At 42.1% G+C, this 23404-nt stretch overlaps 2 protein-coding genes across 3 annotated transcripts in view; both read right to left on the reverse strand.

The window, feature by feature from the left end:
* Positions 1 to 1967: 1967 nt before the first annotated feature.
* On the reverse strand, positions 1968 to 5546 carry LOC110488190 (trophoblast glycoprotein). The gene is made up of 2 exons (XM_021560293.3): positions 4693 to 5546; positions 1968 to 4023 (listed from the first exon to the last, which is right to left on the reverse strand). Exons 1-2 carry the CDS (start codon positions 4953 to 4955, stop codon positions 3150 to 3152), a joined length of 1137 nt encoding a protein of 378 aa, XP_021415968.3. The 5' UTR covers positions 4956 to 5546; the 3' UTR covers positions 1968 to 3149.
* A 1087-nt stretch (positions 5547 to 6633) lies between these two features.
* The window catches only part of LOC110488191 (transmembrane protein 222), a 37164-nt gene continuing 20393 nt past the window's right edge, over positions 6634 to 23404 (reverse strand). The window contains exons 1-6 of one of the 2 annotated variants that reach the window (XM_021560295.3): positions 23031 to 23266; positions 21324 to 21408; positions 15564 to 15595; positions 13897 to 13993; positions 13590 to 13720; positions 6634 to 12387 (exon numbers count right to left, since the gene is read on the reverse strand). In XM_021560295.3, the coding sequence (XP_021415970.1) occupies positions 12300 to 12387; positions 13590 to 13720; positions 13897 to 13993; positions 15564 to 15595; positions 21324 to 21408; positions 23031 to 23149 (552 nt within the window). In that variant the 5' untranslated portion in view covers positions 23150 to 23266 and the 3' untranslated portion in view covers positions 6634 to 12299. Of the gene's footprint in view, positions 12388 to 13589; positions 13721 to 13896; positions 13994 to 15563; positions 15596 to 21323; positions 21409 to 23030; positions 23267 to 23404 lie in introns of those variants that run through there. The other variant, XM_090227933.1, reaches the window with a different exon arrangement.

Consider the following 23404-nt stretch of genomic DNA (forward strand, 5'->3'; position numbering starts at 1 on the left):
ACATAAAGGAATAGACAGACTTTAAAAAAATACTGTACTTTTCAATAATACTTTATTTTGTCATTTTTAGCATGCAGCACAATTGGCTGACTCTAAGTGTGTAACCAATGCTGTATTATTACTACCAGAGAGATTTGAATAACATTTCAATATGATAAAGGATAGGCACAACCCCCACCCCCCATCTCTCTCTCTAGCTCCCTCCCCCTCTCTCACAAGTTATTTTCTCTCTCTCTCAGCACTCCCTGCAATTAGCAGTGGAGCTTTGCTCGTCATTAGGTCTTTCTTTGTGACACGTCCTACATCACCACGGCCACAGAGGGAGTGAGTCAGCTTTTGTGCAGGAGGATAATGAGGAACAACACTGTGATGAGAGCCAGCAGAGTCAGAAAGGAATGTCAAATTCTGTTCAATTCATCCACAGCAGAGTAGAACACCTTCTTGTTTTAGGAAGTTATTGTGTCTGTTTGAACTGGTACCCTATTCCCTACATAGTGCGCTATCTTTGACCAGGGCTATGGCAAAACCAGGCGGACACTTATAGGCTTTTATCTGAAGTATATATAAAAAAGGAAAACCTCATTCAAATATGCCTAGAGAATTTCAAGTTTGGTGAAAAGGGTTCGACACAATGTGCAGGCTTTCTGATTCTACTAAAAAACATGCAATCAAAACGAAAGCATCAAATGGAGTTAGAAATCAATAAGAAATGTGTTCTTTGTTGTTTAATTCTCCCTCTAGTTTCCCCACACCAGACTGAGCATTAACCTGGGACCAATTATCATGACAGAAACATCGCAGATCATGACAAAGAGCACATCTCAAAGAGACCCAGGCCCCCTTCATGTGTACGCTCAACTCACTTAAGTCAACTATCACTTCACAAATTAGTCAAAAACACTGTTTACAGTCGAGGAATTAAATATAATTGAAGTGTAAAACAAATAGTATATTTCTGTTGTAGGAAGACAACAACAGTTCCTCCACTGCACTGGTTAATAAGAGCAGAACAGGCTTTGGCCTCTCAATGAAACTACTACTGCCTGCTCTGCTGCTGGCATTCCAGAATCATCTGTATCTTATCACTGAAAAATGTCCCTTAAACAGAAAAAGCTGCAGCTCCAGCCAGGCTTTCCTTCCTTTAAAGAGAATGGCTTGTTGTCTTCAAGGAGGGATTGCTTTTGGCTCAGCCACATGCACACAGTTACAGCCCCATAGCCCCAGCCACAGTTACAGCCCTATAGCCCCAACCCTATAGTCCCAGCCTCAGCCCTATAGCCCCAACCCTATAGTCCCAGCCTCAGCCCTATAGCCCCAGCCTCAGTTACAGCCCCAGCCTCAGCCCTATAGCCCCAGTTACAGCCCTATAGCTCCAGCCCTATAGCCCCAGCCTCAGTTACAGCCCTATAGCCTCAGCCTCAGTTACAGCCCTATAGCCCCAGCCTCAGTTACAGCCCTATAGCCCCAGCCTCAGCCCCAGTTACAGCCCTATAGCCCCAGCCTCAGTTACAGCCCTATAGCCCCAGCTTCAGTTACAGCCCCAGCCTCAGTTACAGCCCTATAGCCCCAGCCTCAGCCCTATAGCCCTATAGCCCCAGCCCTATATCCCCAGCCTCAGCCCTATAGCCCCAGCACCAGTTACAGCCCTATAGCCCCAGCCTCAGCTCTATATCCCCAGCCCTATAGCCACAGCCTTGTCCTGGTTCTCATCATCTTGACAATAAAACTAGAGAACTTAAAACAAAGCACATTTTCATGAAGGAGTGTTTTGAGATTTCCGTTGCTGGATGACTTGGGCTGTGCATTGTGAACTGAATGAACAGTCCTTTTTCTTCTCATCTTATCTTTGATAACTCATATATCTATTAGGTGAAATACCAGTGTGATTTCACAGCATTACGATTTGTGACCTGTTGCCACAAGAAAAGGGCAACCAGTGTAGAGCAAACACCATTGTAAATGCAACCCATGTTACGATTATTTATTTTTTCCCTTTAACTATTTAAACATCGTTACAATACTGTACATAGCAATAATATGACATTTGAAATGTCTCTATTCCTTTGAAACATTTGTGAGTAATGTTTACTGTTCATTTCTGATTTGTTTATTTTCACTTTTGTTTATTATGTATTTCACTTGCTTTGGCAATGTAAACATATGTTTCCCATGCCAATACAGCCCTTTGAATTGAGAGAGAGACAGAGTTGCTTTTAGGAGAGATTAGAGGAGAGGTTCTCCTCCCTTTGGAATGCTATGGAGACTAATCTGCTGGGATTCCTTTCAGGCACCCTGGGGCAGAGGGATAGAAGACCAACGAAATGCTCCTCAGTCCTGGGGTGAGCTGGCCCTCAGACAATCTCTCATTGAACTCTGCGTCCCAATGGCACCCTATTCCCTTTATAAGTCCACTACTTTTGCCCAGGGCAAATACAGGGAATATGGTGCAATTTCAGACATGATCATTGTGCATAAGCTTCACAGGGGTTGGTGTCACACAACTTGCAACTCATGAGCTGATGAATTATGCTGTATGTGAGCTTGGTAGCGATAGTATATACATTTACAAGACCTCCTCTCAAAGAACAATACTTAAGTAAAGTCATAGCAAGTGAAATGTATAAGAACAGTCTTCAGTTTCATTACTTCAGCTTCATGAATTATGTATATTCATCCATATCTGTTCTCAGTTCCAAGAATCATAACATACATCAATGATATTGTCCAAATGTAGTTTCACTCCTTCACATGACACTTCATTCTAGGACAGACAGAGAAGCCCCACTTTTAAGAGGGGGAAATCTATGTAGAAGAACAGTCAGTCAGTCCCCCATCCATACAACAGTTCTCTTTCACAGTCAACGCCCATTTGTTAGCCATGGGTAATCCCCAGTCTGAGACGATGTGTGGACTGAAAGTGAGGACTGGTTGTGAAGGACTACAGATCAGACAGTGCATGCTTTAATCATGGACAAGGCTACTAGGAACAATAATAATACTCAGTCATATACTTACTGTATGTTTATATTTACATACAATTCACATGTACAGTTTTTACATGATCTTATCTACTTATAAATGCAATAGAAAAAAATGTTTTTGATTATGAAAGAAGGATCATGGAAGCCCCTGGGAGTGTCCTCCTACCATCAAATGTCTGCTGTGGTGGAGACCTGTGAGAGCCTGGGGTCGGCGTCGTGCTCGTAGCGGTAGTGGTATCCCTCCAACACCTCCGTGCACGCTTCCCTCATGTCATTGATCCTCTTCTTGATGCCCTGCCGGTTGAGGTAGAGGACCAAGAGGAAGACGAGTCCCACGAAGCCCAGGACGATCCCAAGGAACACGTAGGAAGTCTGGAGGGCCAGGTCCGCCCCCTCACCCACCCTGTGGCATCCCAGCGCCACCCCGTCCCCCCCAGCGTGTCTAGCCGCCAACCTCAGCAGAGAGGTGTTTCTCATGTCTGAGGGGAAGGCACACACCAGGCCCTCTGCGTCTCCCACATGTCCCTGGGAGGAGTTGAGCCAGGCAGCGAAGGGCTCCATGCCACAGATACAGGTCCAGGGGTTCTCCCCTAGAAGGAGTCTCACCCCGGGGGGCAGAGAGGCCAGCTCAGCCAGGCCCTCCTCCTGGACAGTCCGCAGAGCGTTAAGGGTCAGATCCAGCTGCTCCAGAGAGTCCAGCCCAGAGAAGGTGCCATTGTAGAGGGCCACCAGGGAGTTGTTGGCCAGGATGAGCCTCCGCAGGCCCCCCAGGTAGGAGAAGGTGTGAGAGGGCAGGTAGATTAGCCTGTTCCCTGACAGGTCCAGGGTCCGGAGCTCAACCAGGGTGGACCAGCGAAGAGACATAGCCAGGTTCATGAGAGAGGAGTGGTTGTAGAGAGCTCGGCTGAGGTTGAGCTCCCTGAGAGTGTGGCCCGGAACAGTGAAGGCCTCTGGGTTGATGACAGCCAGCTGGTTGGAGCTCAGGTCCAGAGAGCGGAGGGAACGCAGCCCAGAGAAAGTCTGAGACTCTACCTCTGTTATCCTGCAGTGAGGGAGGGATACAGAGGAAGCAGAGGATGCATAGTCACTCATAGTCTATAATAACAGTGGCGCAGTGGTCTAAGTCACTGCATCTCAGTGCTTGAGGCGTCACTACAGACACCCTGGTTTGAATCCAGGCTGTATCACAACCGGCTGTGATTGGGAGTCCCATATGGGAGCGCACAATTGGCCCAGTGTCGTCCGGGTTTGGTCGGTGTAGGCCGTCGTTGTAAATAAGAATTTGTTCTTAACTGACTTTCCTAGTTAAATAAAGGTTAAATTAAATTAAAAAGGCACTGCATCTCAGTGCTAGAGGCGTCACCTCAGACCCTGGTTCGATTCCAGGCTATATCACAACCGGGTTAGGTCGTCCTCGTAAATAAGAATTTGTTCTTAACTGACTTGCCTAGTTAAATAAATAAAATGAAAAACAATAGTAAGCACAAGGTTTATTCAAGTTTACCCAACATAACAGGATGCCATTCATCAAAGGCTTCATGTTAAGATGCATTCAAAAGTGTGCGAAAATATAGACAGACAAGCTCTATGACATTTTTGCTATAATAATACATTGGCACTTCAAATCATGAGGCATATATAAACTTGGGCAAATAAAAGTAGGCCAAACTAGAAAACAGTCTTTTTTCCCGCTAGGCAATGTTTCTCTTACCTATTGTTACTCAGTGACAGCGTTGTTATATTGTCCAGCCCTTTGAATGATTCCGGTCCAATTCTGCTGATCTGGTTTCCAGTTATGAACAGATTCCTCGTGTACCCTGGTATCCCAGGCGGGACACTCCGCAAGTCTTTGGAAACACACTTCACCGTGTGAGCAGCTTCCGAGCATTCACAACGAAGAGGGCACCCGGATGCGCGCGCAGAAATAGAACAGAGCAGCGCACAGAAAACCATCCGTAGAACCAAATCCAGCATTTTTGAAAAACAGGCTACGCGATACCAGAACAGTGATAAATATAGTTTCTATACATTGAAAACAAAAAAGTATTCTATACAGAGCGAATTACATTTACCGAAAATGACTTGATTGCCATTTCAGAAGAATAAAAAACTCAACCTTCTTGCCTACTTCTAAGCGCGACAAAAAAAATTAATATGCTGTAGACTACAGCGCATTGACTGTGCACATTAGCTATATATAAATATATATATCCTACTGCCGATGAGAGTGAAACGTGGAGAGAGAGTCCTATCGTACACTGGTCAGATTGTCCTCGCCATCTCCTTAACCCGTTCTATTCTGTATTACAAGTCCTGGCTGGATGTTCAACTTCTTAGCATTTCTGAAGCCCACGTGTGACAGAGTCAGGGTCTGATTTCCATGAGAAAAGGGGATCTCTCTTTCGGGGCTGTTTGATCCCAGCAGATGCACACCGAGCGTCGCTCCTCTCAAACAATGAAATTAAAGCACCATCGCATCGTAGGCTACAATCTGCGGGGAGGGGCTTTTCAGCTTCCCTCTCACCCCGTCCGGAGCCTTTCTGTCCTCCCACTTTAATTAACAGCATGCAGGCCAGGTCTACACCGGGCGGGAAAGAGAAATGCAACTATTGAATTTGACAAAAACCTTAACAAGTGTAGAAGTTGGTAGTGCCTTCTTAGATTTTAAACATGGATCAATGTTTGCAACCTATACCTTCAAATTATTAGTTTGTTAGGATATATCTCATACGACCCTATTAATAGGCGATTACCGAATTAATTATGAAATAAATAATATATCTTCAAGCTATTCGATAAACAGGTAGTCTAGGCTAAAGATTCTACCAATATGTAATAATAACCAGAAGCGCAAAATGCCCAGAATTATAGGCGTAAGCACCAAGATGATTAAGAACTGGCACATTCCCAGATCCTTGTGGAATGACACTTGATTCTAACAATTGGGGCACTGAATAAGCACTCATGGGGTCCACATCAGCAAGATGTAAAATGTAAAGTCCCTAATTAATTTTATATTTTGAGCCATCAAGTGTCATACATCTGAATACGCGCCAAAGTCATTGACAATGTTATAACAATGAATAACACAGGCTATGCGTAGAGCTTTTTCATGTTCCACAAGAGAAAAGTTAATGTATCTAAATCAATAAAGACGGTAGCACCTTCGAGCATTTGCAGATCAAAAGCTGCGCTACAGAAAATGCGGATACAATGGTGAGAGGTAGACGCGCCTTCCTCTCTCACTCTAGGTGATATTAGATCAACAATGCTTTTTAGAGGGAGGGGAGGGGGAGCCTCTGATGTCTGCCCGTCCTCCCCCAATGCGCTCTACAGAAAAAGAGGGAAAGAGCATAGATAGGGTGTTTGCAGGATGATGACAAATGGCAATTGAATCCGAGGTTGTCCTTTTGATAGCCAAGTGTCAACTCTGAAAGACGCTACGAGTGGTTGGATCAGAGGTGAAATTCACTTGAAATTGAGCGTAGATTTTTTTCAATTAGCCTTTTCTCCATGACACAAACTATAATGTTGAGTGCATGTAGTAATTAATAAGTCTATGCTGTATGAGTAGGCGTAAGTCATGTGATATGATCTGGAAAAAGTAGCCTAATGTATACACCATTTCTTCAGAAATGCTTCACAAATTGTCTACAATAAATAAACGTCTTTATTGGTATCATAGTTACATGTAATTTAAATACATTCACAGTTCACTCAGTCCCTTGCAGATTATTTCATGGGAAAACAGAACTCCTAATCTTATGCAGCATAGTGACATTTCAAGGGATTTAAAGAACAAAAGAAGTGTATTGGTGTTAGGATTTGTATGACTTTATATGATTATTGGCCCTCAGTCATAATAGCATCCCAACTGTCTTTTGTTAGCACTGAATGTGTGAAACCACAGGTGTCCACATTCCACAACTCAGCACCTAGTTACAACTGGAGGAAAGAACATTAATATCGATTCAACTACACTCTAAAGAGTATTACTGATTCTAGAACAGATTCTTGAACGGAACAGAATTTGAGAACAAACCGGTGAACCTTGGTACAAGTTTAAATAGGAGTGGTTCCATTGCACAAAAAAAACATGCTTTCTTCTCGGTTTTCCATTAGAGGAAAGGAGTAAGGCTTCAGAATGGAATCAAGGCCACAATTTACATCCAATCTTGCCTCTAAATTCTCATTCTCAAATTGCCCACCTATCAGAACTAAATCAATTCCACTTAAAGATTCACTCTGGGCCTCCAGAGTGGCACAATGGTCTAAAGCACTGCATCACAGTGCTAGCTGTGCCACTAGAGATTCTGGGTTTGGGTCCAGGCTCTGTCGCAGCCGACCGCAACCGGGAGACCCATGGGGCAGCGCACAATTGGCTTAGTGTCACCTGGGTTTGGGGAGGGTTTGGCCGGCAGTGATATCCTTGTCCCATCATGCACTAGCGACTCCTGTGGTAGGCTGGGTGCAGTGCATACTGACACAGTTGCCAGGTGTACAGTGCTTCCTCCGACACATTGGTGCGGCTGGCTTCAGAGTTAAGTGGGCATTGTGTCAAGAAGCAGTGCAGCTGGTTGGGAGAGGCGATGGTTGAGTCATGCGTCCTCTGAAACATGACTCGCCAAGCCACGCTTGTTAACACCGCTCGCTTAACCCGGAAGCCAGCTGCACCAATGTGTCGGAGGAAACACCATTCAACCGACGACCGAAGTCAGCCTGCAGGCACCCGGCCCGCCACAAGGAGTCGCTAGGGATCGAACCCCAGGCTTTAGTTGTCGCCGCAACACTGCGATGCAGTGCCTTAGATGGCTGCGCTACTCAGGAGGCCGTCACTGAGTCCATTCTACTGCCAATGTTTGTCTATGGAGATTGTATGGCTGTGTGCTCAATTTTATACACCTGTCAGCAATGGGTGTGGTTGAAATAGCCAAATCCACTAATTTGAAGGGGTGTGCACATACTTTTGTATACAGTGCATGCTTTGTCATTATGGGGTATTGTGTGTAGATTGACGAGGGGAGAAAAACAATTTAATACATTTTAGAATAAGGCTGTAACGTAACAAAATGTAGAAAAGAAAGCGGTCTGAATACTTTCAGAATGCACTCTTTATAGTGTATCATACAAAATGGATGACATAGTACACAATTTGATGACGATACACAAAAAACAGGGACCACTTTTGGTACTTAAGCACTGTTTTCAAGCCCCAGTCGGTTTGTTAAAACTGAGCAGAGCTATTCTCCTGCATCTCAGGTGATGCTCATCACTCAACGACAATATCAGTCATCAATGACGTCAGAAAGGAGGTGCAATCCTTCTGCTGTTAGTTTTAATCTACCTTTCTATTACATGGCACCTCCTATTCTCTTTGAAAAAAAGAGCTACTGTAGAACCTAAAAGGGTTCTTCGGCTGTCCCCACTGGAGAACTTAATTATTATTATTTTTAGAACAAATAAAACACACAAAACATCATACAAACCTGCCCAGAACCACTAGCACAAACCCCCATCTCCAGCACCCACATCCCTTTATGCCACATGGCCTCAAACAGCACCATTATGTTTCTCTGTAACCCACACACTTTCAACATTTAGATAAAGCATTTGAACTTTCCATTGCGTAAATTACAGAGTATTGGTCAATTTCCAGTCTGAGTATAATTTAAAAAAAAGATGATTGGCGAGAAAAGTATGGTCCAACACATTGGGTATCTCACTGCACCCTCATACAGTATGCCATGTCTTAAAATATACAGAGACAGATTAAAAAGTATATTTACACTGTAATACTTCTGACAGCCAACTTTAACTCCGCCTATAACTTGACTTTATAACATTCCCAGAAGGCATGGATTATTGAGTAATTATTCGTTTTACACTTCAGACATTACTCTTGCCATTGTGCTGTAGAATTTGTGAATGTTGTCTCTTGTATAATAAATTCTATGCATACGTTCATTTTAGTTAACTGTAACCTTATGATCCAACATTCCCTCCACCTTGTGCCAATATCAGTTATTTTTAAGTCTTGGTTCTGATCATTTATATTTTTTCCTAAGAGATTGTCAGTTGGATAGGTAAATTATACAATACCTTGCAGAGAGCCTATCATATGAACATCCTTATCGGACTCAAATAAGATTCCCTCAAGATTGACCTTATGTCCATAGGAGAACTCTTTGAAGAACCATTTTTGGTTCCAGGTCAAATCCTTTTGGTTCCATGTAAAACCCCTTTGGGTTCCATGTAGAACCCTTTCCACAGAGGGTTCTACGCCAAACCAAAAAGGGTTCTCCTATGGCGACAGCTGAAGCATCCTTTTGGAACCCTTTTGTCTAAGAGTGTAGACACAATTAATATCAAGACTGGGAAACATGGGTCAACTATGGATCATTTAAAAAAGGTCCATTACAGTCTAGTCTATTATGTACTATATACCTTTATCCATTTACATCATTTTAGATAACAATTTGGGTAATAAATGTGTATATAAAGGAAGTTATATGAAGCCATCTAATATCATATGCAGTTATCGTCAATTCCCCAAAAAGCCACAGGATTCAAGAAAATAGCTGTGTGTCCACAAAGACATAGAACACGCAGCCAGGACATGCACAACCGGCCGTCATGCATGTACACGCCCACACGCTTCTTTTGACACACACTCACTCATGCATTCAGGCACAAAATTGCTTCATTGCAGAACAGTGATGAGTTTTGATATTGTATCATATGGTATTGCATGTAGAAAATGAAGGGAATTAAGGAGGATAGTTCATTTACAATATAAATTAAAACAGAACATTAAAAACAGGTGTGATTATCATCAAGTATCCTAAGACAAAAACACTAATATTTACACATGAACATGAAAGGAAAAAGAAAGATGAAAGACGCCATAAGCACACCAAAGGAATGTCAATACCCTGGAAACAATAGGCATCTCGCATAAAATCACCAACAGAAGTAGTGTAAAACTACCTTGACTGTGAAAGTAATGGAAAGCAAAAGGATCTTTAAAGACTTCCTATACAAATCTAAACATGGTTTTCTGTTTGTTTTTCTACATACAATTTGGGGTTATTGCAGTAGTAGATCCAACTAGAGAGAAAGAAGCAGGAATGTGAAAAGGGCTGCATAGAGATGCATTGGCATTTCACTATGTCCTAATCTCATCTGAGACAGGTGTGAAACTTTCTCTGGCACAGGAGGAGACCACAGGATATTAAGCCAAAGACTTGTATGCTTCTAACACTAATGTGCCAACCCAACACGAACCAAACTGTTCTGGCACAGTCATTTTTAGTCAGCACGGTTACACGTTATGCTGGATGCGTAACCAGGCCAGCTCAGTACATCGGTTCAGTCCAGCTCGGTAGTGTGACAAGGGTGTGTAAACCTGGAGGAGCCAGCAGGCTACCTGCTGCTTCTGGCAGCTCCACAGATAAAGAGAAAAGGCTCAAGGCTCAGCGCTTTCACTCAAACAATGAGGGGATTTGAACCTGCCACCGCAGAAGAAAGCCATGTCATTGGATTTTGTGAGCCAACCATCATCTAGGACAGGGTTTCCCAAACGCGGTGCAGAGGCCCCCCATGGGTGCACGTCTTGGTTTTTGCCCTAGCACTAAACAGCTGATTCAAATAATCAACGCTTGATGTTTCTGTTAGTTATTTGAATCATCTGTTTAGTGCTAGGGCAAAAACCAAAACGTGCATCCAGGGGAGGCCCCGGGACCAAGTTTGGGAACCCCTGATCTAGGATTAGCCAGTGTTTGAATGTAGGCTACTACATACAAAATCAATATAGATGGTACAGTCTAAAAATGAAGTTTGATATAAATTGAGCCATTCATGCACATACATGTTATCCAGGAAGACCCATGTTTTTCCAGGCACCAACTATATGAATTACTTTCAATTTGTCAACTCAGGCCGAGCCAGGTTTCAGAGGTGCTTCTTTCTTCTGGGGCACATTGGGGTTAAAGTTTGCGCGTGGAACAGATAAGAAAGCGGTGATCCCTTTTCCTGTAGGGACCGGGAAGCTCTACATTTGGCACGCTCACATTCTAGAACACAAATGAACTCTGCAGCATTCCAGAACATCATGCATTTCATTCCCATCGGCAGTTCAAAGTTATGAGTCCAGGGTTCCACAGAGGTTACCATGGCAACTGTAGGAAGTATCCAAATAATCCAACACACTTAATGAGATTATCTGAAATCTATAATCCCATTTCAAAAAGAGCCATCATTAAAACAGATCTAAACATAATTGTCAATCGAGTTCTAAGAAAAATAGAAATATTTTAATAAAATGCAGATACAAGCAGTTAAATTAGACTCATAGATATTATACAACATATGAAGCATCACTTGTTTATAGCAGAGTTTTGAGAATTATTATCCTGGATACACTCCAATGTAGTAGATTCAATTAATTGTAACAACAAATCACTCGGTGAATCACAGGCTATTAAAAGTTGCAGAAATAGGAACTGTATTAATCCAAGTATAAAATGTCAACACAATAACACATCCCTTTAAAGGCATTAAAAGGGAAATGTCATGTTTTCTGTTCCAATCATCAAGATGGAGTATGGGAAGCACAGAGTCATCATCAGTCCCATGTCATTAGATGGATGGTGGGTGTTTGTTTCAGCATGGCAGAGAGAGAAAGAGATGGATACTGCTGTCGCTGTGGAAGACAAGACTACTACCCCTGAAAGAAAGAACTACCCCTGCCCCCTTCACCACTACCGTCGCTCCTCTAGTCTACAGAACCTGCAACATCATCCATTACCTAGAAATTATGAGGGTCTATACACCCCATAGTAGGACTTAATTGAAAATCAAAACATTTGAAAACTGCATTAAATTGCATGGGGTTGGGATGTGTGTGGAGGGGGATTAAAACATTTATAAGTAAGCTACCGTCCATCAAGAACAATTAACCTCAATGCCAAAATAAACAAAAAACTAAATTGCCATCCGCCACCATTGAAAGCTAGGTTGCCTGGTCCTAGAAACAAGCAGGCTTTGTGTTAAGTCGAGAGGAGGATGTTATTGCCCTTCTCTCATTGGTTTGTTTGTTGCTGGGATGTCACAGTTCCATGTATTTTTTCCCTGCTCGGTCCTCACAAGCAGAGTAGGTGTAGAGTGACACCTCCCACCTCAACTTCCAACCTGCAGGGGGTCCCCCCTCCCCGGGTGTGCTCTCACCTCACTCAACCCCCATCTCCCTCATCCCCCTCCTGCAAGGAGTCCCTCCCCCTTCCCACCCTGTAAGCTGTGTCCTCCCACCTGGTTGGCTGGTCACCGCAGGTTAATGGTTAGAGCCACAGTCAGGATAATACCCAGCAACATGAGGAAGGGAAGCCAGGTCTTCAAGAACCCTGCACAGCTGGAAATAAGGAGAGAAAGACAGAGAGGGGAGGGCAAAGAGAGTGGGCAATACAGATGAGGAGCAGAGCAAGAGGGAGGGAGAGAGACATTGGCTTTCTGGAACAACAACAAGACGTAAGTTATCATATCTGAGGTCTGAGGAGTGACCGAGTCAAAATCTGATTCTTCACATAATTTCTCCCGTTGTCGTGACAGCATATGTTTGAGATCACATGCACGTAATCAATTACGCCGAGGCTCTGGCAGTCGCCACGGCAACCACTAAACTCCAGCCAGGCCAGGAGCTTAGTGCATAGTAGCATGCATACCACTCAGATTGCATGAATACATTCTAGAACACAAATGAACAAATGAGCATTCTAGAACATCATGCATTTCATTCCCATCTGCAGTCCAGAGTTATGAGTCCAGGGTGCCACAGAGGTTACCATGGCAACTGCAGGAAGTATCCAAATAATCCAACACACTTGATGAGATTATCTGAAATCTATAATCCCGTTTCAAAAAGAGCCATCATTAAAACAGATCTAAACATAATTGTCAATCGAGTTCAAAGAAAAATACATATTTTAATAAAGCTGCAGATAAAAGCAGTTAAATTACTCAGATATTATACAAGATATGAAGCATAACTTGTTTATAGCAGAGTATGGAGAATTATTATCCTGGATACACTCCAACATAGTAAATAGATTCAATTAATTGCAACAACAAATCCCTCTTGGAGAATCACAGGTTATTAAAAGTTGCAGAAATAGGAACTGTATCTAGGTAGTATGCTAGTGGGAAGACTAGTGGCCACTACCACTCTCACAGGAGGGGGCATGGGAACGAGCTGTCACATTCCTTCAACCACAACATACTACTCGTCCATCAGACTCGAGCCTAATATCTCCACAAAATCATCAGGAGGCCCTCTGTCCTTCTCTGTATTCAGAGGCAATTCAGTGACATCATAACCATCAGCTCATGGGACCCAGAGATTACACATCCCCAATATCTAGCCCTACCTCGCATGGCTTTGTGGAGCATAAGTAAGATACCGTTTTGGCTCTAAAAAAGTTCCGTCACACTGTGGTAAATCTGAACAATGCAAATGCAGGAGATTCTTTTGACTTGAACCATTTCTGCAGCAGTATGTCAGTACCTGACGTGTTTGCTGTAGAAGAGGGAGAGCAGACAAAGACAGAAAGTCAGTACCTGACGTGTTTTCCATGGACTAGGGAGAGCAGACAGAGGTTGATCATGTTCCACGAGGTCTTGTTCTCATAGCGCATCAGGTTCAGAGCCATGGCCACATGGGAGTGACAGTTGTCACAGCAGAGGTTGTGCTGGGGAGAGAGAAGTATAATCAACGTTAGTACGGTGCGGTACCCCTGGAACAGTTTAGGGGTTAAATACTTTGCTCAAAGGCACGAGATGGCATCTACGATACCTAGAACACCACCAGAATTCGGATTCAAACCGACAACCTTCCAGTTGCAACCTTACACCCACAATTCCTTACCATTCTGTTTTTGTACTCTTCTGAGGCATCATGCACTGCTGTGTCCCAGGCGTTGGAGCCACTAGCATACACCTTGGCTACGTCCAGCATCCAGTACCTTCAAATACATAGATCTTCTATCAGAAACTAAAGCTACTGGTCCTAGATCTGTTTGTGCTGTCTTGAGTTGGGTATACAGCACAAATAGATCTGGGTCCAAGTTAACTGCTCTGCACCAATATTCTCTCTCAGAATTGTAATTAAACAATCAACAAGTGCTTTAATTCAAGATACGGTGGGGTCCGAAATGATTGACACCCTTGATAAAGATTAGCAATAATGACTGTATAAAATAACTAATTCAAATACTGAGCTACACTCAGTGTACAAAACATTAAGAACACCAGCTATTTCCATGACACAGAGTGACCAGATGAATCCAGGTAAAAGCTACGATCCCTTTGAGGTCTCTTGCTGAATCCACTTCAATCAGTGTCGATGAAGGGGAGGAGACAGGTTAAAGAAGGATTTTTAAGCCTTGAGACATGGATTGTGTAACATTCAGAGGGTGAATGGGCAAGACAAAATATTGAAGTGCCTTTAAACAGGGTATGGTATTAGGTGCCAGAAATGCAACGCTGCTGAGTTTTTCCAGGCGCAACAGTTTACTGTGTGTATCAAGAAAAGTCCACCACCCAAATGAAATGCGGCAAACTCTACAAAATTGTGGGAAGCATTGGAGTCAACATGGGCCAGCATCCCTGTGGAACGCTTTTGACACCTTGTAGAGTCCATGTCCCAATGAATTGAGGCTGTTCTGAGGGCAAAAGGGGCTAGTGTAACTCATTATTAGGAAGGTGTTCCTATTGTTTTGGACGCTCTGTATATTGTATGCAACAACCACAAAAAAAAATGGGAAATTATATTTTATATTAATACATTTGCTCTGAGAAATCAATTTTGTTTAACAAGTAACAAAAACACAAAAAAGGAGGGGTCTAAATTATTGACACCCCTAAAGATTCATGTAAATAAAGAAGTCGAAGGTTTAGTATTCGGTCCCATATTCCTTGCATGCAATGACTACATCAAGCGTGGGACTACAAACTTGTTGGATGCATTTGCAGTTTGTTTTGGTTGTGCCAAATAGAAATGAATGGTAAATAATGTGTCATTTTGGAGTCACTTTTATTGTAAAATAAGAATATCGCTAAACACTTCTACATTAAATATGGATGCTACCATGATTACGGATAATCCTGAAAGAATCATGAGCAATGATTAGTGAGAAAGTTTGAGGTTCAAACATCAAACCCCCAAGACATGCTAACCTCTCACCATTACAATAACAGGGAAGGTTAGCATGTCTTTGTGATATGATCTTTCACCATCTGTAACTTTCTCACTGATCATAATTCACATTTCATTCAGGATTATTCTAATTGCATTAGTATAAAATAGAATATCACTTTTTTTTGTTGCATACTATATAGCCCAGAATTAGATGTATTTTATACAGTCATTATTGCTCATCTTTATCAAGGGTGTCAATCATTTGGGACCCCACTGTATGTTGAGAAAAGATGCTGAGGTTTTCATATCCCTCTACTGATTTGACCATGAAGAGGACAAACATTTCAGTCATCAAGATAAGAATAACACCTCCCACGAACATTCCATTCACTTACTTTGTTGGTCTCCCAAAGGCCATGTTGTCTTCCTGCAATAAAACAAAAAGAAAACAATATGCAATATAATATGGTAATGTGTTCATTATATCAAACCTATTGAATGATGCAAAAACAAAATGTTAAATCATCCTAAAGTGCAGTTTTTCGGGTATATGAATTTTCATTAAAATCAGCAGATAAACAACAAACCATATAAGGTGTTGAAGTGATACAGGAAGCAGATAAAGACCACCCAGGAGGTAATAGCATTGGTGCGTGTGTGTGGCGCGCGCTACAGTATACACCACTTGTTGTCCCCTGGGGCAGTTTCACTTACTGTCCTAATTTATTTATTTAACCATGAAACACCCTTGAGTGTTAAAAACAGAATCTCTGTATTTATAAACCTATTTTATTACGACTCTACCAACCAGGCTGGCTGGGTGTGGAATACAAAACATGGACAGGGGGCAGAGGTGCATCAGATCATGGAATTCCCAATGAGGCCATTAAAACTAGTGAACAGATACAAAGCTTATAACTGGGATCTTCCAAACGCCACAAAGACAAAGTCAACGTCTAGCTACAACAGGGATAGGCAACTTTGACGGGGTTGGGGGCCACACAAAATCCAAACTCATCAGTGGAGGGTAGAATGGAGTGAAAGGACTCAAACATGATTTTCATGTGTTTGATACCATTCACTCCATTCCAGCCATCCTCCCCTCAGCAGCCTCCACTGGAACACATTATGAGGGACCGCAGTGGCTCGAGGGTCTGCATACCAACATCCATACCCACACATGCAGTCAGAGCCGGCCCTAGCCTTTTGGGGGACATAAGTGAATCAATGGGGCCACCCGGTCGGTAATTCGAGCCTGATTACTACAAGTTTAGATAGCTGGCTAGAAGAAAAAAGGTTTATCTGACATGAGCGAATTGAGTGACTGTCAGTGGCTAACATAGTAAGAGAAAAACTATAGTATTCCACTATTCTAACAGTAAGTTGAGACCCCGATTGAGTTCCCCCTGAAAAAAATGGAAATTGATCAGCGGCCGCGACCCCAGTTGCCCATCCCTGAGCTAGAACAAACATTATACTCATGGTGGAGAAAGTGGTGGAGGAGGGGTGGTCTAGTTCTTCACCCTGTACACACCAGGGTAATCCTATTGGTATAGAAACTTTTTTTCAATTTAGCAATCACAAATAATGGATTATCTTTTTGGGGCCAACAAGTGTGCATGTAGGGGAGCGTCAGGGAGTTAACGGACCAAATTGAACTCTATTGATCCCTGAGGGGACTTATGTCCCTGACAAGTTCTACCAGGAAGGACAATGTAATAGTGAGCAAACACACATCTTCTCTTAAAACCTAGTCCCCAGTCGAGTCCCTTTACTCAGTACTTTGTTGAAGCACCTTTGGCAGCGATCACAGCCTCAAGTCTTCTTGGGTATGACGCTACAAGCGTGGCACACCAGCATTTGGCACCAAAGTGCCAAGTCTAGGACAAAAAGGCATCTCAACAGTTTTTACCCCCAAGCCATAAGACTCCTGAACAGGTAACCAAATGGCTACCTGGACTATTTGCATCGTGCCCCCCTTCCCACTAAACACAAACCAGACGGGATGGCGTATCGCTGCAGACTGCTGTGGTAGCCTTGCTGGTTAAGTGTGCCTTGAAATCTAAATAAATCACAGACAGTGTCACCAACAAAGCACCCCCCACACCATAACACCCACTCTTCCATGCTTTACAGTGGGAAAAACAAATGCGGAGATCATCCGTTCACCCACATCACGTCTCACAAAGACACAGCGGTTGGAACCAAAAATCTCCAATTTGAACTCCAGACCAAAGGACATAGTTCCACCAGTCTAATGTTCGTTGCTCGTGTTTCTTGGCCCAAGGTAGTCTCTTCTTCTTATTGGTGTCTTTTAGGAGTGGTTTATTTGCAGCAATTCGACCATGAAGGTCTGATTTATTCCATGTGTAACTCTGTGTTGTTTGTGTCGCACTGCTTTGCTTTACCTTGGCCAGGTCGTAGCTGTAAAATCAGTGCTTGTTCTCTAGCCTAGCTGGTAAAGTAAAGGTGGAAATGATTATTATTATTATTATATTTTTTTTTAAATCAGTCTCCTTTGAACAGTTGATGTTGAGATTTGTCTGTTACTTGAACTCTGTGAAGCATTTATTTGTGCTGCAATTTCTGAGGCTGGTAGGTATAATGAATTTTTCCTCTGCAGCAGAGGTAACTCTGGGTCTTCCATTCCTGTGGTGGTCCTCATGAGAGCCAGTTTCATCATAGCGCTTTATGGTTTTTCCGACTGCACTTGAAGAAACTTTCAAAGTCCTTAATTTTCCATATTGTTTGACCTTCATGTCTAAAAGTAATGATGGACTGTCATTTCTCTTTGCTTATTTGAGCTGTTCTTGCCATAATATGGACTTGGTATTTTACCAAATAGGGCTATCTTCTGTATACCACCCCTACCTCGTTACAACACAACTGATTGGCTCAAACGCATTAAGAAGGAAAGGAATTCCACAAATTAGCTTTTAACTTCTTCGAGCTAGGGGGCAGTATACTGAATTTCTGCCTGACTGACGTGCCTGAAGTCAACTGCCTGTTACTCAGGCCCAGAGGCTAGGATATGAATATAATTGATAGAAAACACCTTGAAGTTTCTAGAACTGTTAAAATAATGTCGGAGTATAACAGAACTAATATGGCAGGCGAAAACCTGAGGAAAATCCATCCGTAATTTTTTTTTTTGGGGGGGGGGGGGGGGGGGGGGCGGTCACAGGCCATTCCAATGGAAGTCTATGGGTCTATATATCAAAATTCCTACCAGATTGCAGTTCCTATGGCTTCCACTAGATGTCAGTCTTTATACAGGGTTTCAGGCTTGTTTTTTGAAAAACAAACAAGTAGTTGTAGTTTGTCCAAGGTGTTGTCATCAGGAAAGCTAGGCTTTTGGCGCGCGTGAATGAGGGCGTGCTCTTCGTTATTTTCCTTTCCTATTGAACACCGTTCTTTCCACCTGAAATATGATCATTTATTTACATATTAAGGTACCTAAGGATTGAATAGAAACATTGTTTCACTTGTTTGGACGAAGTTTACAGGTAGCTTTTTGGATTAATTTGTATGCATGTTGAAGGAGTGGATTACTGAAATCAATCGCGCCAACTAAACTTGCTTTTTTTGGATATAAAGGACTTTATCGAACAAAACAACACATTAATTGTGTAGCTGGGACCCTTGGGACTGCAAACAGAGGAAGATCTTCAAAGGTAAATTATTTATTTTATCGCTATTTGCGATTTTTGTGAAGCCGGTGCTGGTTGAAAAAGTAGTTTGATGTGGGGCGCTGTCCTCAGATAATCGCATGGTATGCTTTCGCCATAAAGCCTTTTTGAAATCTGACAACACAGTTGGATTAACAAGAAGTTAAGCTTTTAAATGATGTAAGACACTTGTATATCCATGAATGTTTAATATTACGATTTTGTCATTTGAATTTGGTGCTCTCCAATTTCACAGGAAGTTGTCTTTATTATCCAGCTAGCGGGCCACCTAGCCCATAGAGGTTTTAACAAGGCACACCTGTTAATTGAAATGCATTCCAGGTGACTACCTCATGAAGTAGGTTGAGAGAATGCCAATGTATTTGAAAAATCTTTCCAGCTCTCTCCCTTTTGATAACCACTCAGCGTGAAAGGGAAACATGTAAGAAAATTTGAGGTTCCGGTACTCGGCTCCAGTGAGCTCCTGCCCAGGTCAAGCACTGCTTCTTATCCCTTGCGCAAATATCCTACAGCTGTGTCTGTCCCGAGCTCACTGACACAGGAAACTGAGGCCCAGAATATTTGATACAATGTTGCAAGTTTGCTAATGCAAGCTTCAGACTGACCCAAGTTAATAAAAGGCTTCAAGTTAATTGCAGACAGGCCATGTGTAGCCAATGTGATTTATAGGATATTTATTTTTAGCCTGATATTTTCTACCTGCAGGATACAACGTTGTAATTTGTTGGCTTTATGTATGCTATTTTTCAAATAGTTGGCAATAGCAATATAAGTTACTTTTTAGTTTAAGATTTGGATAGAATTTTGATTAAGCACATGACAATGACTGAGATATTATAAATTAAATTAAACAGTTTCACAAATATGCATATGAAAACCATAACTGGCAAGCAGATCGATAGAAATGGTAAGATAAATTGGCATTCCACATGAGAAATGTTGCCGACTCCTTGTGTAGCCCATTACCGGCAACTTCAGGAGAGTAATGGCAGAATCTGCGAAAGCCAGCAAGAGCAGGAGGAGAAAAGTTGGGTCAGGTTAAGGTTTTTTTCTTCGGGTTATCTAGATCTCTGGTGCACTCTTGAGGCATTTGTCTTATTTAATCAAACCTTAAGCATAAGACAAGCTCAATGCATATAAACTCAGCAAAAAAAGAAACTTCCCTTTTCAGGACCCTATCTTTCAAAGATAATTCATAAAAATCAAAATACCTTCAATGAACCATAAACAATGAATGAACATGGACCTGTGGAACAGTCGTTAAGACACTAAAGGCTTACAGAAGGTAGGCAATTAAGATCACAGTTAAGAAAACGTAGGACACTAAAGAGGTCTTTCTACTGACTCTGAAAAACACCAAAAGAAAGAGGATGAGGGCTAGGGCCATTCCCCCCCCAGGAATGTCCTGGAAATTGCAGGTGCCTTGCTGTGAGATGTTACCCCACTCTTCCACCAAGAACTGGCAAATCTTGTGCAGTCCATGAGGAGGAGATGCACTGCAGTACTTAATGCAGATGGTGGCCACACCAGACACTGACTGTTACTTTTGATTTTGACCCCCCCCCTTTGTTCAGGGACACATTATTAAATTTATGTTAGTCACATGTTTGTGGAACTTGTTTAGTTTATGTCTCAGTTGTTGAATCTTGTTATGTTCACACAAATATTTATGAACTGCTGAGTTTAGTTGATTTTATTAAAAACACATATGGTGTGTCTATATAATGGAAAAATACATGTTTTAAAAAATCTAACGTTTGGTCGAAAGAACAGACGACTTTCGGTTGATCAAGATTTTTTTTGTCAGGGACAGCCCTAAACAGGAAGCACCTGAGCTCAATTTCAAGTCGCATAGCAAAAAGTCTGAAAACTCACGTAAATAAGGTATCTGTTTTGATTTTGAATACATTTTAAAACATTTCTAAAAACCTGTTTTGCTTTATCTTCATGGGGTATTGTGTGTAGATTGATAAGGAAAAACATTTATTTAATCAATTTTAGAATAAGGCTGTAACGTAACAAAATGCAGAAAAAGTCAAGGGGTCCGAATATTTTCCAAATGCATTGTGTATAAATCTATAGTTTACTCCCTCTAGAGGCAGCCGAGAGATATTTCAATGTGGTTTGAAGCCAGCTCCAATGTATACTTGCCGCCGGTCCCAAATCTGTTTGCCAACTCTTATGACGTCTGGGAAAACAAGTATTAAAGACGAAACTCAACATTCTGGAACAGTGACGGCGGTTTCCCCCTGACCAAGATTCATCTTCAGGAGTAGGCTTCATCTGGTTCTGGGAAATGGGCCCTAAATCTATGCCAGTGTGTGTAGTGTGTCTAGGCCTGTTAGGATTTCAACCAAATTATGTGTCAATTTCCTTCAGCCGCTTGAGAGGAAGAACAGAAAGAAAATAAGAGAGGAGGAAAGAAAGAACCGAAGAAGAGAGGAGAGGAAGAACAGAAGTACTCACAGAGACAAAGTAGGGCCCAGCAAAGTCACGGATGATACCAGAAGAGGTGCAGATTCCCATGTGTCCAATGAATGGTAGCAGCCATCTAAAAAACGAAGAATATGATTTGAATAGACATTAAAATATAAAATAATAGCCTGCCTTACACTGTCACAATAAAAATAAAATAAATAATTGTAAAGTTCTTCGGGATTTACACAATGTATTCACTGTGGATGACTTTCAATACAAACGTTCTCTCCAGTTCCAAGGTGGAATAAAGCCTTGCTGATCAAATTAACAAATAGGGCAGTGTATTGTCCACAAACCCTCACGCCTTGATCAGACCAACAGCAGCATTGCATTTTTGTACACCAGAAGTACATTCATTTCCAAAGAAATGCTGCGTTTGCCTTGCAGTATTGCGTTGCAGAGGCAGTGCATTCTGTGTGGTGCATACGTTGGATTTACCCAACATATGCATCAAAGTGTGTGAGTAGACTTGACAGAAATAGTAGCAAAAGGTGAATGTTGAACTTTTGTTGCACACATATCCACAAAAATTGTTTTATTACATTCAAAAAAGTTTGACTGCAGAATTGATTATGCAGCATTGAAGCAATGACGCTGTCGGTCTGATCGAGGCATAACTGCATCGAGTTACAGCGAAGTCCCAAAAGGCACCCTATTTCTTTATAGTGCAGTACATAGGGACACAGAACATAATTTCTTCTATAGAAGTGCTCATAAATCTGGCAGCCGCTTAGAGCATATTCATATGATTGGTTTATACCAATGATACCCTTATATTATGCATTCAAGAGATGTCATTTTGCAACAGTGAAATGGTGCAGGAGAGAGGGGCACAGCAGAGGAGGCATCCTAGATAATGCCTGATCCAATATTAATCTCACAGGATTCCTGGAGAGAGTGCAGTGCAGTCATGCCGACCTAAATACTAAGCAGTGAGATATTATGTGGGGCAGGGGGGTTGTTGGCCAAAAAGCAGGTCATGAGGACTGTATGGTACCCTATTCTCTTTAGTGTATTAACTTTGACCAGTCAAAATGAGTGCACTATAAAGGGAATAGGGTTCCATTAAGTACACATTCAGTTTCAGTCTCCTGGTAGACTAAAGAACTGGTGATTTCATAAAACATATTTGTTTTGAAACAGCCAAACCCTAGCAATTAGCCAATTTTGTTTTAGTTGGCTGATAAAAACTTATAATGTGCAAAATGCCAATGATATAGCAGCCTACAACCTGTGTGTGAAGATGACGTAACTTTGAACTACTATAGCAGCTCGTGGCTTTGATAAAATGTAGCGAGTTGCCTCGCTGAAACGGATAGATTGTATTAAACCACTTTGATACAAAACCAATTTGTTGGATTAATCATATTGTAGCCAAGTAGCTAACGTTAATATAACATATTTAGCCTGTGTGCCTTTCTATGTCAGCAAAGGCTAACTAGCCACGGGGCTATGCTGTCAACTGTCCCTGGGTCCGTCGAAAAAGGAAAGTCAGCGTTTTAAATTATATATATTTTTTTTATCTGAACCTGTCGGCATTTCTAACCGACTGGGTTTGAGAACAGTTAATAAACTGACTGATAGCAAATGGCTACCAGCTCGCTAACGTTAGCTACCGAGCTGTCACCAACAACTCGCCCCATTATGATCACGCGCAAAACAAAGTAAACATGCATGTTTAATTCGGGAACTCACGATAGCACGGGGATAGGTGTCCACACAATACAGTAGGGATAACGGCTCGTATCGGGGTCTATTCTCTCAAAGGCTATGTGGTAATTCTTCATGGTGTCGATTTCGACAACACCCGCCATCACCAACTGTGAAAAATGAACTTCATCACAGATTCTCCATTATATTGACCAGATACTCTAGTGGCCGCGTTACAAATGAAAATAATTGTATTTACAAATGGAAGACAGTCGGAATGAGGCATGATCAGGTGGGACCATTCTAGCCAATGAGAGAGCAGAAACGAGAGTGAACAACAGGCACTAGTTACAATACCACAGCACAACATGAACACGTAAAAAATCCTGAAAATGCATATTTAGGGTTTTAATTTAAAG

The sequence above is a fragment of the Oncorhynchus mykiss genome, chromosome 30 (genome assembly GCF_057628025.1).
Source record: "Oncorhynchus mykiss isolate SJ-2025 chromosome 30, ASM5762802v1, whole genome shotgun sequence".
Taxonomy (NCBI): domain Eukaryota; kingdom Metazoa; phylum Chordata; class Actinopteri; order Salmoniformes; family Salmonidae; genus Oncorhynchus; species Oncorhynchus mykiss.

Coding starts and splice junctions, on each gene's coding strand:
- LOC110488190 (XM_021560293.3), bottom strand. CDS start 4,955: ATGCTGGATTTGGTTCTACGGATGGTTTTCTGTGCGCTGCTCTGTTCT. Junction 4,024..4,692: donor CTGTCACTGAGTAACAATAG/GTAAGAGAAACA, acceptor CCCTCACTGCAG/GATAACAGAGGTAGAGTCTC.